Raw genomic sequence first — 19,879 nt, 5'->3', positions numbered from 1 at the left:
GTCTTTATTTCTACCTTGGCTACAGTTCCAAGATGCCTTCAAGCTTCTGCCTACAACCAGGGTGCCCTTTGTGTTATATATTCTTAGTCTCACATTCTCAATTTAAAATTATTTAAAGTTAGCAAAATAAGGCTTATTGAAAAATCACTCCACCTCTGTATTAATCAAAAAATATAGTGAGTAGAAGATTCAATGCAATATCCCTAAGTACCAACTTCTAAAATTTTGCTTCTGGAACAACTGGGATACAATCTTAAGACTCAGACCCCTGGAGCGAATCTGACATTCTTCACTTGAACTTCAGCCCCTGTGGAGTTATCCACACTCCCTGAGATAAATACCATCGTGAGACTTCTCTGAATTACCCATCCTCTCAAACTAATAGAAAACTCTTGGAAATATCTCACGGGCTGGCACAGATTGGGCATTTGGTAGGGGCGGAAGGACTCTAACCCATCAGAACCTCTCAGATCAAGCCACATAACAGAGAGGAAAGGGTTTCATATACAATCAAGTCTCAGATAAATGCCTCACTATCATATCTTACATTAATGTTCCTCCTCACTCCCAATCATGACACAAGTCATGTTTTGGAGATCAATCCAGGAGTTGATTAGAAAGAACAAGGGGTCAGGAATCTCAAATTCTGGTTTCCAACTTGGTCATGATCTAGCTGGGTACTGACGGGCGTGTCGCTTCACCCCTCTGAGCCCCGGTTTCTCAACCTGCACCAGCTGTTGTTCTTGATTGGCTCCAGGAAACTTGAGCCTCAGAGCTCTGTGGCCAGATGGCCTTTGAAATGACTGCACGTTCTGCCCACAGCCGGGAGTAGCCCCTCCACAGAGGCAGTCCCTGAACCCTATGAAACCCAGAAACTCCTTTTCTCACGGAACACTGGCCTACGATGGCACTGGTGTTCTCAGAACCTGCCCTGGAGGACACGTCAGACCAGAAGCTCAGTCCAGTCCACTTCGGTCTGGGGTGCAGGGGAGTAGGGGGATTTTGACATTCAACATTTTATTTGGAAAAAAAAGGACTTGCATTTGCTAAAAGCAAATAACACTTTAAAAACCACTGGAGTAATGGTAACAGCATAAGGCTTCGATTCTTCACCTGATAAAATAGTATCTGCTCCCAAATGCTGTGCCCCTCATTTTCCTTATTGGAATGAAGACAAATATATAGACAAACCAAGTTTGGGGGAGAATTATCTGACATAATCCAGAGAGAGAGTGTATCAGAAGCATGCCTGGCACACAGCAAGCATCCTGGCATGCTGGTGACTGTGATCACCAGTATCATCACTCTAACAGCTATTGGGAGCTGTCTCCTAGCAGCCAGCATCAACAAGGAAGCAACAAAGTGCTTCCTCTACAATGATAAGATCCCCCTGATAACAATAACAGCTGTCTCTTTCCTGAGCTCCTACATATGTAGGTTCTATGTTGACTTTGAAATATATTCTCTCACCTAATCCTTAACAAAAATAAATGAGGTCAGTACTGTTATTATCCTCACCTCACAGGTAATGAACCCAGGCCCAGAGAGGTGCTCAGTGAGAATGAAGATTCTGATTGATTAGCAATGTCTGCCTTGGGCATAGCATCAAAAAGGTGCTCAAGGGGAGAGAGCCCTGCATGACTAGTGATGCCTGATCTGGGCATAGCAGGATGGCAGCAATACCCGTGCCCAGGATCACACAGCCTGTGAGGGGCAGAGCCAGGACTCAGATCCAGACTGGGAGACCCCCAAGTCTGCACAGTTCAGTTTGCCAAGATTTGAAGCTCCTTGAAGATTCTGGCTCCCACGTTTTCAGAGGGCCTCCGTATCACAGACCGCAATACCGAAACACAGCAGATGCCTCCCAACTTCAATTCTTCTTATAAAAAGACAGTAAATTTCGTGTGCTGAGGCTGCCTCTGTGCTTACTAGGATGTCAGCTCCAGGAAGGCAGAGGAATAGCTTTCCCATTCTGTTCACCCTTTTCTCCTCAACGCCTGTTGATAGTGCCTGGCACACAGCAGGTGTTTGATAAACACTCGTTAAATAAGTGAATGAATGAACATGCCAGGCGCCTTAGGAGCAATCACAGGCACCCTAGGACTGCACCCTCCTAACAGCCATCCAGGAAGTCAGGTACCCTTATACCCACTTTACAGACGGGAAAACTGCCGTTCAGAAATTCTTTTCCCCAGAGAATTTCGAGATCTGGCAGTCAACTTCGAGATCTAGGATTGAAAATCAGCCCAGCCCAGCCCACCTCCAGTCCCGTGCTCATCACCAGAAAACCTCTTAAAACCAGACCGTGGAGTAAATCCCTTCCAAAGCCGGACTCACCTGCAGACAGGAATGGCGGGCACCAGCTGCTTGGGCCAGGTGGGCGGCACCAGCAAGATGGACTCGGGGGCCGAGTTCCGCCTCTCCTCCTGCTCGCAGGGGCCCAGGAACTCCACGGCCGGGAAGAGGTGCCGCGGCAGGCCGGCCTTGGGTGGGGCGGCGGACACCGGCGACGGGTCGGGGCTGGTCTTCCACATCTTGGGGGGGATCCCACAGGGCGAGTCGCCGGCGAGGCTGTTCAAGGCATCCATGAGGGCGGCAGGGCCGGCCGAGGGGGGGTACCCGGCGGGGGCGCCGTCGTCCCGGGGCTGCGGCGAGGGGCTCCGCGAGCGCTGGGGTGAGGCTCCGGGCAGCGGGGCAACCGAGGCCCCGGCGCACGAATGCCGCCGCTTGGTACCAGGCGACGAGGAGCGGGAAGCCGGACGGGGCACGGGCGAGTGGCGGCCCAGGCAGCTGTCCTCAGCGAGGCCGGTTCGAGGTGACATTATTGGCGAGGTTCTGGGGGAATAATGAGCAGGGATGTTTTGAAACTGGGGACACAGGTCGTCGGGCCCGCCGTTGTTGGGCGAGACGCAGGGCGAGGTGTAGGGGGAGAAGGTGTCGGAAATGAAGCTGGCAGAGGAGCCGCTGCTAGCGGGGCTCAAGCAAAGCGGCTCGCGGTACCCCTCGAAGCCGGGCACGGGCAGCGTGAACCTCGGGCTGGCCGCCACCCCCGGCGGGGGCGGCTGCTCGCCCAGGAGGCCAATGTCTCTCACGCGGAAGGGCCCCCCTGCCTGGATCAGTTCGTGGGATGGAGTGATCTCGATCCGAGGGCTCAGGCCCGAGGCCCCCGGTGGCTTGGCCGGGCTCAGAAAGTTCTGGGGCCCCACCCTATCGGGCTCTCGCAGCCGGCCGGGGGGCTCGCCAGAGAGACTGGCCAGGGGGCTGTATGGCTTGAGGCCATAGTCCAGGACATCATCGGGGTAGAGTCCGGAGGGTGGGCTGGCCACCTTATGCGCACTCGGTTCTTCTGGAAAGAGAAGGAGGGAAGGAGGGGTCTTTTTAAGCCTCTAAAACACAACTCCCGATGCACAGCAATCACAGGGTGGGTTTTGCCTCCTGTTTTCTTTTTTTAAAATCCCCATAGCGCCAAACCCCAAAGCTAGAGCCTTCTCTCACAGAAGGAAATTGAGGCAACTTGATCCCAGATTCCCTGAACAGAGACCAAAGCCGGGAGGGTTTAGCGCAGCAGCACAGCTGGCCGGAGCCATGCAGCCTCAGCCAGAGACCTGGAAGGCTGGCCGCCCGAAGGCTTCCAAACTTCTGTCCCTTAGAGGAGGTGCCCTTTTATTTCACAATTCGGCTCACACCATCATACTCACTGGCAACTGAAACAAAAGCTTCCCCAAACAATACTTACCCCCATGCACTCTTATCTATCCTCCTGTCTGGGGTTACTTTGTTTAAATGCTGGTCATAACTCATTAAACAGATTTCCTGTCCCATAGGTGGGTCGTGACCCACAGTTCGAAAAACACTGACCGAGGCCCGTCTGATCATCCTACCCTTGTGATACGGTGACGGGAACGCGAGGGGGTGGCCATGCCACGTCTGGGGGCTGTGGAGCCCTCTCCGGGCTCAAATCCTACATGTTTGTGCCCACGTGTAAAAAGCAGCTTCATTTCCAGCCCAGACTCCCGAGCCGTGTCTCATCTCGTGCGGTTTTACAGATGAGGAAACTGAGGTCCAGGGAGGAGAAGGGAGTCACCCAAGTACAGAACAAAGAGGACTGGAAATTCCACAGATGAGCTACTCGGCCCCCAAAAGACAGCCGTAACTACAGAGCTCCCAAACTAGTAAAATCAGTGGATACAAAGTGATCAGATTGTTTCTTTAATTGTGGCTGCCTAACAGGTTTCTGCTGCCACCTCGGAAGAACCCAGGGCTGGAGGGTGAAATTAGTGAGGGAACTGCTGTTTGTTTCCATCACCCCATCCTGCCCCTCCTTCAAACTCCCAGAGTCAACAGAGACCCCTCAACACACACACACATACACACACCCCACCCACCCTCTCTTGCTGCTTGGGTCAGCCTCTACTCTTCTCTCATGCCCTTAGGTCCAACCCCTCAGCTAAGTCTGACTCCTCTATTAAAACAGAAAAAAAATTAATTCACGTGCCACCCCCTCCTGCCACCCTCTCCCACTGAGCCAGTTGCCCCCTCCCTGGTCTCCCCATTTCTACACTGGCCCTCTCTGGTCTGCTCTCCATGTAGCCGTCTATTGAACTGTGAAGTGAAATCCAGCTTAAAGGCTGTCCCCGAGATGCCCCCAGGCCAGCCCTCAGCACGGGCTGTCCCCAGCCTGTCTCCCCACCCCGCTCTCCCCACTCTCCCCAGGCTGACCCAGCACCAGCCCTGCTGACTTCGTCCCTCATTCTTCAGGCAGCTCCTGCTGTGGAGCCCCTCTCCCTGGAAACTCTCCCCGACCTCCACCTGGCTGCTGCCCTTCACCCGCCTGCTCAGTCCGCAGCTCCTGTGACCAGCCCATCAAAAAGATCATTCCCAACCCCGTTTCCCAGCCACCTTTTCTCCACTAACCCCTGTTAGTAGCTCATGTCACATCAGATCTTATCTGTTCAGAGAATCGAATCCTGCTAAGGGGCAGGCGAACTCCAGCCCATGGACCGAAGCTGGTTGCGTGTGTCCATAAAGCTTTATTGGAACAAAGCCACCCGTTTGTTCACGCGGAGCCGGTGGCTGTCACAGCAGGATTGGTGGCTCTGACGGGGATGCCCCTCCTCCTCTGTGCCCTTCTGGGCCGGCCACCCTGGAGGAAGTGCTATCTGGCTTAGGTGAGCTCATCTTACAGGATTCGGGTGCTGCCCCTCCTCAGGTGGGAGCCCAGAAATGACTTTCCCCAGCTCCCGGGGTAAGGATAACCTCAACTAGCCGGCCAGGCGGAGCCTCTGCCTGCCTCTCCAGCCTCTCCTCTCTCTCTCTGGACTCTGGCCAAGCTGGCTGCTCTTCTCAAAAAGTGCCAAGCTCTTTTCTGCCTCAGGACCTTTGCACTTGCTGTTCCCTTGGCTCAGCAGCTCCTTCCCCAACTCCTTCCAGCCTTCTTTCTCTTGGTAACTAAGGCCGCTCCTTCACTGGAGTTTTGCTGAAGTGTCACACACTCCCGAAAGTCTTTCTGACCTTCTTGACGAGATCAGACCCCATGCACGCTTCCCTGCTCTGCTCCACTGCACTCCTCACAATTCTAATTCAGTAATTCTCCAGGTACTTGTTTATAATGTCAGCCTCTCCCCCAGCTCCCAGCCCCCACTGGACCCCTAACGCCTGGACAGGATCGCCCACAAAGCAGGCCCTCCAAAAATATTGTCAGTCGGCTGAATAAATGAATAAAGCACGAAATATTTAAACTGCTACTCAAAGATGCTAACATGCAAACCAAAAGGTAGACAGACAGAACCTCGACAGGGGGCGATTTGGTAGTATCAAAATTCCAAACACGTGTACACTTGAAACCACGCGATGGCACTTGCAGAAATCTCTCCTGCAGGTACACTCCTGTGTGCAATGAGACGCATTCATTAAGTCCAGCCCTGTTCTTAATCCCCCCGAACTGGAAGTAACCTTCTGTCCATTGGCTGGGGATGGGTTAAATTCTGTCATTCATACAGTGAGATATAATGCAGCTATAAAAGGGTGGAAAAGGTTCTTTTTGCATTCATATATAATGACCACCAGAGAGTGTTAGTACGCGTAAGGTAGAAACGGAGGGGGAGTGTGTGTACACACACAAAGCCAATGGCTGCAGAGGCTTTTCTCTGGAAGTCTCAGGCAACAGGGACCGCCTCCTCCAAGGAGAAGAATTAAGTATTAATAATGAGGGGCAGAGGCAGAAAGGAGACTCTGATTTCTGTATTATGTTGAGAGTAGAAATACAATTTTCAAAAGACATGTTTTATTTCGTTCCAAGGGGAGCAGGGTGCCGTGAGATGATCTTGAGTAGTGACGCCTGGTTTGGAAAGCAGGGAATTGAGCTCCAGTCCTTCCCTGCCACTAACTCGCCACGTGACCTTGGAAAAGTCCCCCACCCTCTCTAGGTTTCGACCTCTTCACTTGGAACAGGACAATATTAAACCCAGCCTGTCTCCTTGGCTGCTTCTGGCTCTGAAATCTTTTCATTTTTCTAGCTAGAGTCTGTAGGGTCTAAGATTCTTGTAAAGATGCAGTTCATCACCAACTTGCATTTGGGCCTGCAAACACACACACACACACACACACACACACACACATTCCCCTTCCTGAGGGTTAAAAGAGCATAGATTTTTAATCTAGGAAGAGATCCAGGTCAAATCCACATTTGACAACAGTCTGCAAAAGAAAAACACAGAAAGCCTCTTAGCAAAAATTCCAACCTTATCAGAAAAACCGAGCTACCCCTTAGCAGAAACACCCTCCTCAGGCTGATGTGAAAGTCACAGAAAACTTAAAAACGCACATCACTCACTCTTGGGCAGCAATGAAAAACAGAAAGGCCAGTTTCTGCTGAGCAAAAGCATTTAAAGCATTTACATTGGTTTTAATTCATCCAAGCAGTAGAGTGTCTTTTTCTTTTCTCTCCCCAGGATTTTGAAAGTTTACCCACAAGCAAGGAATATGGAGGTAATTTATAATTATTTAATTCTCAGTCTCCTGGGCATTTGACAGTAGTTCTCACAGACAAAAGGCTCATCGTTCAGCTGTTTCTTTAGGTAGCTAGGGTTCTTCGCTGTGTCTCTGTAAACAGCTGCCACCCTTGCAGACAGCTCCCTCTCAGCCTGCGCCATGCCCACGCAGCCCTGGGCCAAGTTTGTTTCATGTCAGAAGCACCCGATTCTCTCAGAAGGGTTTCCAAAGAGCTTGCTTTTCTTACCACTTGCATGATCTTTGCTATATTCATGTACCACCAGTGAATACTATTTACTTAATATTTCTATTTAAATTCATTCGCATATGACTTTTTTTTTAAGGAAACTTTACACTGCTGCCACAAATGGAAAATCAGTGTCACCTCCATAAATAGAAGGGAGGGTAAAAATACAATCAAAATAAAAGTTACTAAATTCAAGCGAGACACCGTTGCTAGCCCAAAGCTTCCAGCCTCAGGCCCACTTTTTTTTCCTCCTCAATGCTCATTTTTTATAAGTAAGGCATCATTTCTACATACAGATTTTGAGTGTAGAGTTCCATGAGTTTTGCCCAATGTTCCATGCCCTGGTAGCCATCACCACAATCAAGATGTAGGACATTTCCACGACCCCAGAAAGCCTACATTTTTCCAGAGCTGGAAGTGGGAGAAGGAAATGGCAAACTCAGGAAAGAAAGGCGTTAAAGATACAATGACACCTGATGGAGGCCTCACTCCTTCTAAGGAGATTAGAGGGAAGCAGCTTTGCCAAGAGGATGGCCCTCTTATGTAATGTGCCCATAGGAGAGCATAAAACCACCCCATGTGCCGTGGGAGGCACCTGGCCCACACTCCATGCGTCAGTGTTCAGAAAGAGAGGATGGAGCAGAGATGGGGGATTCAGAGGTTGTTGCTCTAGGTCTTCTGTGCCTCCATGCCTTTGCACGTACTATTCCCGTAGCTCAGAACACCCTTCCATACCTCCTGTCCTCGCTTCTCCTAGGAAGCCACTCTTTGTTCATTAAGAGTTCACTTGGGCCACCTCCTCCTGAAAGCCCTCTCTGATTTTCCCTGGGCTGGCTCAGACACTACAGACTCTGCAGTGTTGCCAGAACTTACAGAGTCATGTAGGGAAGTCTATCAAGCACAGATTCACTTCTCTGTCTCCCTACTAGACTGTGAGCTCTCTGAAGACAGGTTAAGGTCAATGATAATAATAACAGTAATAACAACAGCAGCAGCAGCTAACATTTATTGAGAATTTATATGGCAGGCTCTGATATAAGTACCTTACAAGTAGTCCATTCCTTAATTCTCACAACCTGTGAGATGGACGCTGTTTACTCCCCTTTTACAGATAAGATAACTGGGTTCAAACAGGTGAATTAACTTGCCTGAGGTCTTGCAACTTGAACCCAGCAGACCTGAGACCAGGGATTCTCAACCTCAGGACTACTGACATTTAAGTGAAGTGAAAGTCACTCAGTCGTGTCTGACTCTTTGCAACCCCATGGACTATACAGTCCATGGACTTCTCCAGGCCAGAATACTGACATTTGGGGCTAGAAAATTCCTCGCTGTGGAGGCTCTAGGATGTTTAGCAGCATGCTGGCCTCCTGCCACTAGACGTCTGTAGCATCCCCAGTCCTTGCGCAGTTTGAACAAGCAGAAGCACCCCAGGCTTGCCAAACTTTTCCTGCCAGGCAGAGTCGCCTCCAGCTGGGAACCCCTGCTCCAGGCCCGACTGCTCCAGGGCCTCCCCCCCGGGGCCTGCACACGGCCAAGGCCCCAAACACTGCTGGGAACATCAGCCCATGAGTCACACCTGAACTGACTCAGAAATGAGACGTCGGCTCCCTGTGAGCCCTGGCAGGTAAACCGCTTCTGCAACAGACATCCGAGAGTCCACATCACCACCGCCCTCCCTTTCCCATCAGGCTCTCAGGGGCTCACCCCACATCCAGGCCCCAAGAACGTCTGGGGAGACCTCTGGCCACTCTCTGGAACCGGAAGACAAGAAGGCTGGGGCAGCCACTCTAGCCCCACCGCAGCAGGGCGTCTGCATGGAGATCTGAGTCTCGGTCAATATACGGTGTTAGAGGCCCCCGTTCCACAGCCTTGCGCCCTGGCTGTGTGACCTGGGGTCCTGAGTCCTTGTGTATAATAGGGGTGGAGGGTGGCAACAATACCCACCTGATACTTCATCTCACACACATGAAACCCAAAACACAAAATAAACAATAAATAAGGCCTCTGGGTAATTAGTATTATTATTGTGGAAGGAATTATCATTTAAGTTGAAAATTCTACCCTTTCTCTGCTTTCATCTGGCTTCCCTGGTGGCTCAGATAGATGGTAAAGGATCGGCCCGCAATGCAGGAGCCCTGGCTTGATCCCTGGGTCAGGAAGATCCTCTGGAGAAGGGGATTGCAACCCACTCCTGTATCCTGGCGAGTTCCATGGACAGAAGAGCCTCGTGGGCTATAGTCCCTGGGGTCATAACAAGTAAGACAGGACTGAGTGACTAACACTTTCTGTTTTTATTCCCTTATTTTACAACTTAAAGTGTGACACACACCGCCCCCCGCCCCCCAGGGACTTCTTTTAAAAGAGAAAAAGGGAAGAAACCTTTATAAAAATAAAATGGATCGGTCAGCACTTTGAATTCTCTTTTTCTGCTAGCCTTCAGAAACTATGTGGAGTAGGTAAAGAATGCCTCCGACACTCCTTCCACTCCACGCTTCGTCCTCCTTCTGGGCTACCTGGGAGCTGATCGACTAACTCTTACTAAAGTGTTAGTGACACACCAAGTTCAATGGGCACGAGTCTGAGCAAGCTCCAGATGGTGAAGGACAGGAAGGCCTGGTGTGCTACAGTCCATGGGGTTGCAAAGAGTCGGACATAACTGAGTGACTGAACAGCAAAGGCAACTGCAACAACAAAAATGATTCTCTGTAATGCAGCTCTACCCTTTATACCAAGAAGCACTCTGTATGTCTTTAACATACACTGCTAAGTCACTTCAGTCGTGTCCAACTCTGTGCAACCCCATAGATGGCAGCCCACCAGGCTCCCCCGTCCCTGGGATTCTCCAGGCAAGAGTACTAGCATTTGTCTTACAAGAACCCTTCGAAGCAAGAGATAGTGTCCTCATTTTCTAAATGGGGAAAGTGAGGCTCAGAGAGGCTGATTAATTTGCCCAAGATCACACAGCTGCTAAGTAGCAAAACCAGATTCGGTCTCAGGCAGCCCAGCTCCTCCAGCCCCATAACTCACAAAAGGGAATATTTCCTGGATCGTGACACCTTCACCCCAACACAGAAAACTGAGGTGTCTCCAGGACAGGAACTGCTCCGGAGCCCCATGAGGAGGTAGGCTACCCTAGACAACGGAAGACACAGATTCCTTTCTTCTGGAATACTCATAATCCCTCCATTTGCCCCAGGATTGAGTCAACGATTATTTAAAAACCTCACTCAGGCCACAAGGCGCTCTCTGCCAGCTCCTGCCCTCCTGTTGCTCACCCTCAAGGACACGCGGCCAAGTCTGAGACCGTCGCCAGCACCAACCCACCAGCCAACAGATCGCTTTTGAAAAAAGGAACAGCGAGAGAACATCTCTCCACCGAGGACGACAAGCTGGTGGAATTTTCAGGAAGCAGAATAGAATGACCAAAATAGAAAGCCAGCTCAGGAAGCTCCAGGAGGCGTCTGTCCTCAGGAGGGGGAGGGGCCGCGCGAGCCGGGGCGCTGGAGGAGCCAGGATCCGGCCCGCAGGCCGGACGCCCCTCAGGCCGGCGGCTGGGCCCCGGAGCCGCGGTCCACCCTTGTCTGAAGCGACAGACCCACCGCTCACACCCTGAGGTGGTGAGAGGCCCGGGCCCTGGGTTTGAGACATCACAGTCTGTTGCCATGGCAACAGTGTGAAGCTGCCACAACCTGGAGGCCTGCACGTGAAGCAAGAGGGTGGGGAGAAGCGGGAGGGAGGGGGTTCCGGGGGTCTCGCCCCTCCCCTCCATCCCTCCGCTCTCATAAGCCCCTGTGTGTTAGGGGCTGCAGGAAACGCCAAGAGGAAGCCGAAGATGGATCTGGCGGCTTGCACCACCTATAGGAAAGACCTTCTTTGAAAAGTTACAGATTGCGCTTTGAGTAACACATTCAGCGCTTAGCAAACTTTCCAACAGGCCCCTCCATACCCCTACAGCCCCCAGCAGACACACATGCAGGCGGTAATTGGATGCCCGATCAATGAATCGTGTGTATTACTGATGACGGGGAGAATCAGGTGGTCACACCCTTCATTCAGAGATGACACACACAGACGCAGGGCGTGAGAGGTGAGAAATTCCATCCAGCTAAGTCAGGTCCAGAGATGCCAGCAAGGGAAAGAAGGCAGTTTACCATCCTGTCTCGTTCAACGTGGAACCACTGGAAAAAGCCACCATGACTGCTGTGCTCTTTGCTGACCCTGCCCCGGCTAAGACAGCTGTCTCCCTTCACCAGACAAGACAGAAAGGAGTGCTGGGTCCTGCCTCCCAGGCAGCCTGCCATGAGGCCAGGCGCCCGAGACCCAGGACCCAGGACAGTGTGCAAGCTCCAAGTCTTCCAGACTGGCTACTGGCATGGCTGTCTGCAAATACACACACACCCGCATGTCTTCCTTCTGGAGAGAGGTGGAGAGATGTCTGGAATCTGCAAGCCTCAAGTTCAGCTTCCGGATGGGAGGGCAGGGCCCAGGCATCTCATAGACATGAAACCCCACCTCATCTTCAAACTGGGATGGAAAGAACTGGGTGGAATCATTCCATGGGGCCCTCATGCTTTCAAGAACTTCAAAGGCCTTCCCATCTTCCTTCATTCACTGCGCCTCAAGCTCTTCTGTGTACCACGTGGCTGACAAGCACCAGGGAGGCAGGTACCATCTACTCCTCTGTGTCACCAAGGGGGCCAGGGAAGCTGAGGTGGGTGGGGATTCAGCCCCAGTGACGAGAGCAATCAGGCCAGGGACTCTTCTGGCTGTCTAGAAGACTCTGCCTTCCAGTGCAGGGGTGGGACTTCCATCCCTGGTTGGGGAGCTAAGATCCCACGTGCCTCTCGGCAAAAAAACCAAAACATAAAACAGAAGCAAGATTGTAACAAATTCAATAAAGGCTTTTAAGAAATGATCCACATCAAAAAAAAAGTCTTTTGAAAGAAACCAGGGGCAGGGCTGGGGTTCAAATGGAGACATCATCTACATGCCGTAAGATATTAGAAGTACGCCTCGGTGCCTTTCTACAAATGTGCATCCACCGTTCAAGACACAGAACGCTTCAGTCCTGCTAGATGGTTCCCTAGTGGCCCCACCCAGCCACTAGCCCTCATTCAGGGGGACCCCCTCGCCTACCTTCCCTCACTGTGGCCTGGGTTTGCCTGCTGTGATCACGACATAAATGAAACCGTAGGGAATGGACATGTACATGCTGTAAATCTCAACCTTATGTCTGAGATTTAACCACGTTGTATGCAGTTATGTATGTTTCTTTTTCATGGCTGGGTAATGGTCCATCAGACTTGGCTTATCCGGTCACTGTGCCACGCTGCCTCCGTTTTTCAGGAAGACAGCCATCTGAGGTGGCATCTGTGCCTCAGAGAGGCCCTTCTCTAAGAGAAGACAGTCTCTCCCCATTTGTCACATGGCATACAGCAGAGAGCAGGGCTCCAGTGACTTCCTCGCCAAAAGGAGAAGAAAAGATCTGGTCAGAAGAATCAACCAGAAACAGACCTCAGATAATCCTCCCTCTGAAACAGGGTACGTGTGGCTAACCCGCCTCTCTGCCAAGGCCCTGCCCAAGGAGACACGGGCAGGGGCCCGGCCGCCTTCTCTGCTTTGATTCCTCCAACTCACTCAGCAAAGACCCCCTTCACCTTTATGCCAGTGCCTCAAAGAGCTGTGCCCCTCACTGAGCCCCACAACCCCTGACACAGCATGCAAAGCTGGTTTCCACCTTTCTTTTAGCCAAGTTGAAATCCAAGTGCAAACTTCCCCTTGAAGACAGTGGGGCCCCTGGAACCCCTGGCCAGGGGCAGAGACTTAATATTAATGCCTGATTGACAGATGGCTTCTTTATTTACACTCATCGCCAGGAGCTTTCACTTCAGTGCCTTGTCCCCAGGGGCGGGTACACTTGATCAGAGGCTCCTGCCAACCCCAGGCATTAATGACCTCCTCCTTTCTCCATGGCAACAGAGATGAGGTCACGGGTTGTGGATTTCACACTCAGAGCCCACCTTCTCAGGATCATGCAGGTAAACAGCCCCTTTTTGTGGTCTTTACAATACCTTTCGCAAGCAATGCAGACGTCAAGGCTCCCCCCACCCCACCCTGCACTCATTTAACAGTCCACCTTTCTCAGCATGCCCAAGCAGGTTTGTTTTGATAAGGACCTTTATAAATCCTGAGCTTTTGCAGGCAACTTTCTTACCTTCAGAAAGCTCACTCAGGCATGGCTCAATTAAAATTCACATAGAAGCACTGCCTTTTAGAAACGTATCTTAGTAACTGAAACAGGCCCAAGTGAGAAAATTCTCTTTTTCCCTCAAAACCTCAGGTCAGGACACACAGATGGTCCCAAACGCCAGCTCAGGAAAAGCAGTCTCTCTGCTCTTCCTGTAGTGTCCTCTCTACCTTGGATATATTTCTCTGCAGAAGAAAACAGCACTCAAAGTCTACAGCACAGAACTTCAGATCTAAATGCCAGTTTCTAAGAGATGCAAGGGACAGAAGACTAACCACCACCACAGGGACACTGCTGGCAAAGCCCATCACACAGAGGCCAGTGCAAGAAAAACGACCTGCTGCTTCAACAAAGGCAACAAGACAGACTGGGGTGGATTTCCACAAAATAAGAGAGATCTGATGGCCATGTCAATGATTTACAGTGTTAGGATCTCCTCTGGATCTTGGTTCAAACAAATTAACCATGAAAAGACACTTGTGAGACACGCAGTAAGTTTAAACACTGGACATTTGAAATTAAATATTATGGCTTAAAGAACCCGCCTGCCAATGCAGGAGACTTAAGAGATGTGGGTTCGATCCCTGGGTCAGGAAGATCCCCTGGAGGAGGTTATGGCAACCCACTCCAGTACTCTTGCCTGGAGAACCCCATGGACAGAGGAGCCTGGTGGGCTAGAGTCCATGGGGTCGCAAAGAGTAGGCCACGACTGAGTCAGCTTAGCACACAATACAGCTTTTTAGGTTTGGTGATGGCATTGGATTTTTCTCAGGAGCCCTTATATTTGAGAGCTACATGCTAACCTATCTATCAATAAAATATTCTGTCATCTGCAGTGTGATTTAAAGCAAGCAGAAGTGGAGATTCGGAGCACACACGAGGGTGGGGGAGAAGTAAGACTGGCCTTCAGTAGGTAACCGTTGAAACTGGGTGCTGGGAACGCACAGCTAATGCTACCATTGTCTCTACTTTTCCACATTTTGGACAAAGTTTCAGAAAATGTCACAGGCCGTTCCTCTTGCTTTGGGGGAACCCGCCGCGGGCTTTCCTCCAGGCAGGAAAGTTGACGCAGCCCAGGAAGAGCCCCAGGGCGAGTCTTGCCTTCTTCCCTGAGCTCGGTTTGGGAACAATCAGTAAAACCCAACCTCGCACCAGCCCAGGGAAGCCGGGTCTGGCCGGAGCTCTGGGGCGTCTGTGGCTGTTTCCTGTGCTGGGGAGGGAGGGAGAGAGGAAGTCCCTTCGTGAGGGAAGCCACAAGACATCCACCATGCTGCACTTCCCAAGGCTGCCACTTCCTGGCCCAGGCTCAGGGGTCCCGCAGCACCGGGGCAGGAGACCTGAGAAGGCCCCGCCTCTCTGAGGAGCCGCCTCAGGGAACCTTGCAGCCTGAGGGTCTGGACAACTGAGAAAGCTTTTGCAGCCGGCCTAGTTCTGTGGCTGAGGCAGGGGCCTGTGCCCCGGGCAAGCTTTTCATCAGAACTGATCCCTACAGAGGGCTGCCCCGGTTGCTCAGTGGTTAAGAATCCACCTGCCAATGCAGGAGGCGAGGGTTCGATCCCTGGGTCGGGAAAATCCCCTAGAGGAGAGCATGGCAACTCACTCCAGGATTCTCACCTGAGAAATCCCATGGACAGAGGAGCCTGGTGGGTTCCAGTCCATGGGATCGCAGAGAGTTGGACGCAACTGAGCATGCATGCAGATCGCACCTAAGTTAGATATCATGCTATGATGCCGACTGAAGCCCTGCTGCCAGTGACTCATCTCCAAACAGCATCTTCTCTTAAGGCTTAGGATTCCTCAAAGGCCAAAGCAGAGACTCTCCCCTCCAAGGACCCAATGCTCTCAAGAAGTTGGGTGAGCCAGACGGTTTGCCGTCCGACCTTCACGCAGCCCCACCGCCCGTGCTCAATCACACTGCCTTGCGGGAACCTGCCATCACCACCCCCATTTCACAGATGAGAAAACACAAGCGGAGAGGATCAAAATCACCTGCCTGGAGGCAAACCACTAAGAAGGAATTATGCAACTTTTCATCCATTTATAAGGCAATGATTTATTGCGTGCTTGCTGATGCCAGGTACTTCAACTTGGCCAAGGTCAAGCAAGTAAGAGACAGCTAAGGCAGAATTTCAAGCCAGGACTTCCTGACTTCAGTCCTGTTGCTCTGGCTCATTAAGCCTACGGCCGTGGAGCTGGGGGGACACGTGCCCCGGGAGGCATACACGACAGTTCACTGGGCTGTAGAAAGAAATACAGAAACAGCAGAACTCCCGTTTATACTCTGTCCTTCCCCACTCGGGTTTCTGTTCCATATTTTATGAGTATAATCCCATTAGGAGGGCAGTGAACACTCCACTGATAATAATATAGATATCAAAACATCATGGGTGAATGCACCCCATGTTGGCATTAAGGGTACCCAGGAAAGCTGGGGTCAGTGAGGTTCAGGCTGAGCTGTAGTGCTGAGGACAGGGACTTAGGGCCCCAGCTGCCTGGGCTCGAAGCCTGTCCTGCTATGTACTTCTCGTGACTCTCAGCAAGAGTGAACTGACCCCCAAGAATTCTGACTTCATGGGTCCTGGGTATGCCTGAAAGATTCTAGTCTGCAGCCAGGATTAAGGACCACTGGCCACCAATGCTACATTTCTCAAATGTATTCAATCCCATCATCTTATAGGACTAAAAAGCCTTGGGAGCCAACTCAAATAACACAGCATTAAGGTTTTAAGAGCCTCTACTTCTGATCAAGGGCTTCCCTGGGAGGTCAGTGGTAAAGAATCCGCCTGCCAACCGCAGAAGACACGGATTCTATCCCTGGGTCGGGAAGATCCCCTGGAGAAGGAAATGGCAATCCGCTCCAGTATCCTTGCCTGGGAAATCCCAGGGACAGAGGAGCCTGGCGGGCTACAGTCCCTGGGGTCACAAAGAGTCGGACATGACGGAGCGACTAAAACAACAACTTCTGATCAAAAGCTGAGGGCATCTTAAGAACAGACGGCCTTTAATTTGGAAGCTGGGATGACATGTGTTCAACAGTAAAGAATGATTCGGACAACCTTCTCCCTAGTTCTTTCTCCTCCCTTGACAAGGCCCCTGCTCAACTCAGCCCTCATTTCACCTCTCCAGCTGCACCTGGAGACACTATTTGTACAAAGCAGGCTTATTAAGGCTTGTCCTTAACTCGACACAGACGGCAACGTCTCTGAATGTCACATGTGTTTAGCGAACTTGCTTGCTTAGAGTAGAGCTCTATTTTTAGTAAGCACCAAAAAAAAAAAAAAAAGCCCATGATACTATATATCAGCACCTCATCTGTCCCTATTTGTTTACCAGGCTGTGTCCCACATTGGCCTGGGGGCCAGACAAGGGCAAGACCACATTTCATTCATCTCTGTACTCCCACTGGGCCTGGCACAAAACCAGCATTCAATGAGTGTTTGCTGAAAGAATGAGGCTTTAATTGTGCCCTGTGAATGGGCGGAGAGCAGGTGGCCCTGAGTTGAAGTGCAGGTGACATTAGAGAATGGGCTATAGCAGGATCTGTGTCTCTACCTGAAAATGGTATAAAGGTGAGGCACCTGCAATGCAGGAGACCCAGGTTCGATTCCTAGGTCAGGAAGATCCGCTGGAGAAGGGATAGGCTACCCACTCCAGTATTCTTGGGCTTCCCTTGTGCCTCAGCTGGTAAAGAATCCGCCTGCAAAGCGGGAGACCTGAGTTCAATCCCTGGGTTGGGAAGATCCCCGGAGAAGGGAAAGGCTACCGGCTCCAGTATGCCGTCCTGGAGAATCCCATGGGCTGTATAGTCCCTGGGGTCCCGAAGAGTCGGACACGACTGAGCGCCTTGCACCCCAGGGTTTTCAGGTGCAGAAGGGACGCACACGTGCAAATGTGCTCCTGCAGCATATGGGGCCTGAGGCTTTCATCAGCCTTTCAGAGGTCTGTGACCCAAAGAATTTGAGGATCACCAGAACAAACTCTAAGCAACGGTCAGCAGTCCATTTTCCTTTCTGAAAGGTCAAAGTTAACGCCATATGCATCCGCTTACCAGAGGAGGGACACACCAGACTCACTGAGGCAGACTAGAAGCAAGCCCTCCCAACACGGCCCAGAGAAGATCTGGCACTTCTGGAGGTGACTGGGTACCCCCAGGGCCCATCCGTCTTTCCCAGTGTATTACAAGCTGAAAGAAGTAAGAATGCATTGAATTCACAGGCACATACACAGAAATTAAACTTCTGATCTGTCTACCAACAGCCACCACGCCTCTCCCCTCCAAGGTGGGCTCATAGCCCTAGCCAGGACTACCATAGCCCTGTCTGCGTTCTTTCTATTACTATGTATTTAGCTCTTTCCCTCAAAAGAAAATAAGAGTTTACTTTGCATGCCTCTAAGCAAATAAATCTGAAAACTCAGAAAGGTGAAGTGGATGGGTTCCTAGGAAGATAAAGTTTACCAAACTGGCTCTAGTCAAAATAGAAAATGGATACAGCCTAATTCCCATAGACAAAATCGAGAAAGTTATCACAGAACAAGACCATAAAAAGGCACCAGGTCCAGGTGGCTTCACAGGGGAATCCTATCACAGCGTGAGAAACTGGATAGTCCCAATAATACACACATTGTTCCTGAACATAGAGAAGGAAAGACTTTACACTTGCCAGCGCACCAAAAAGGACATTACAAATATCACTCATGGCTTAATTGCTAAGCCATGTCTGACTCTTGCAATGCCATGGACTATAGCCTGCCAGGCTTCTCCATCCATGAGATTTTCCAGACAAGAATATTGGAGTCAGTTGCCGTTTTCTTCTCCAGGGGATCGTCCCTGATCCACGGATCAAACCCAGGTCTCCTGCATTGCAGGCAGATTCTTTACAGGCCACCAGGTGAACACTGCTAAAAGAAATCTTAAAAAAATATTATCCAGTAGATGCCAGGCCCACCACCATAAGAAAATAATACACAGTGACCAAGTGGGGTTAATACCAGGAACGTTTCGATATTAGGAAATCTATTAATATAAATGATCTTAGAATAAAATATTTCTCCATAGATGCTAAAAAGTCTGTTCAGTTCAGTCACTCAGTCGTGTCTGACTCGTTGCGACCCCATGAATTGCAGCATGCCAGACCTCCCTGTCCATCACCAACTCCCGGAGTTCACTCAGACTCACATCCATCAGGTCAGTGATGCCATCCAGCCATCTCATCCTCTGTCGTCCCCTTGTCCTAACTCAACTCCCATTCCTAATCAAAACTCTCATGAAAATAGAAATGGATGGATACTTCCCTAACATATGCCTCGATTCTAAAGCCAACACTGAGGATTTTCCTGCCTGGGTCAGAAACAAGGCAAGGATGCCTACTTTCCACTACCATGTAGATGCTACTGGAGGCATGAGTTGATGCAATTAGACAAGAAAAACACTAACTGATTGAGGGCAGGGACTGGGTCTCGTTTTCTATCACGTCCCCAGGATCTAACACCACAGGAGCTCAATAGTTAGATGGATGAGTAAGTGAATAATGACTCACATGAATTGAGCACCTCGATTAACAAAATCAAAGGTTTAATAAAAAGCTAGGGACAAATCACACTGTGTTAACTGATTTGAATGGGTTAAGCCATTCAAGGCAGACAGTCCTATGAGGTAAGGACTATCAGTCAGTCGTGACAGCTGAGCACACAGAGGTCCAGAGAGAGTAAATGACTCACCCAAGATCATCTTGTCAGTAACGCCTTAAACTCCAGTCTTGCATGGTGCCAGGCCCCTAACTGCTTCGTGCATGTCTCTCAGCAAGTGAGGGGACGAGAGACTCACACAGTAGATCAGAAAGCGGGCTCGGGAGCAGGACGGCCAGGTTCACATTTGAGCTCGGCCATGTACCAGCTCTGCTTTCTGGGGAAAGTTCCTTCACCTCTCTGGGCCTCATCAACCCCCTCTACAAAACGAAGGTGACAACCTCCTATGAAATGTGTACCTTCTATGGTTGGAGGGGTACTACACGGGCTAATCACAGCTGCCACACGCTCAGGTTCCACAAAATAAGCATCTGACTTCCCCCAACTCCCTATGTGCCGTCACCAGTTCCTGACAATGTCTGTCCCAGGAGCAATCCTCTTCCTTCCTTGGTCTTTTGCCAAGCCCACTGCCCAGAGTCAAAGAGAATACGTCACGTGTATCACCAACATAGTGTCATGGGAGACAAAGCCCATTAGTAAGACACGGGCTTGTGCTGACCCTTGGGGAGTTCCATCATGTGGAAGCAGAGAAAAGTGCCTGCTAGTAACATCTGGGTGAGCCTGAGGCCGACCCACATCTGGAACAGCTCGCTTCAGCCTCTCAAGGCTCACGACATCCCTTCTCTTCCTGAGCCACGACATTTCTT

General features: G+C 50.8%; 1 protein-coding gene across 4 annotated transcripts in view; it reads right to left on the bottom strand.

Annotated features, from left to right (window-relative positions):
• Positions 1-19,879, bottom strand: part of NFATC2 (nuclear factor of activated T cells 2) — a 151,320-nt gene that overhangs the window by 112,436 nt on the left and 19,005 nt on the right. For 3 of the 4 annotated variants that reach the window (XM_040248150.1, XM_040248149.1, XM_040248148.1), the window contains exon 2: positions 2,338-3,346. In XM_040248150.1, coding sequence (XP_040104084.1) covers positions 2,338-3,346 — 1,009 coding nt within the window. The remainder of the gene's footprint in view (positions 1-2,337; positions 3,347-19,879) is intronic. The other variant, XM_040248151.1, reaches the window with a different exon arrangement.

Source organism: Oryx dammah, unplaced genomic scaffold (genome assembly GCF_014754425.2).
Source record: "Oryx dammah isolate SB20612 unplaced genomic scaffold, SCBI_Odam_1.1 HiC_scaffold_10, whole genome shotgun sequence".
Lineage (NCBI taxonomy): Eukaryota > Metazoa > Chordata > Mammalia > Artiodactyla > Bovidae > Oryx > Oryx dammah.
This window is presented reverse-complemented; position numbering and strand designations above follow the sequence as displayed.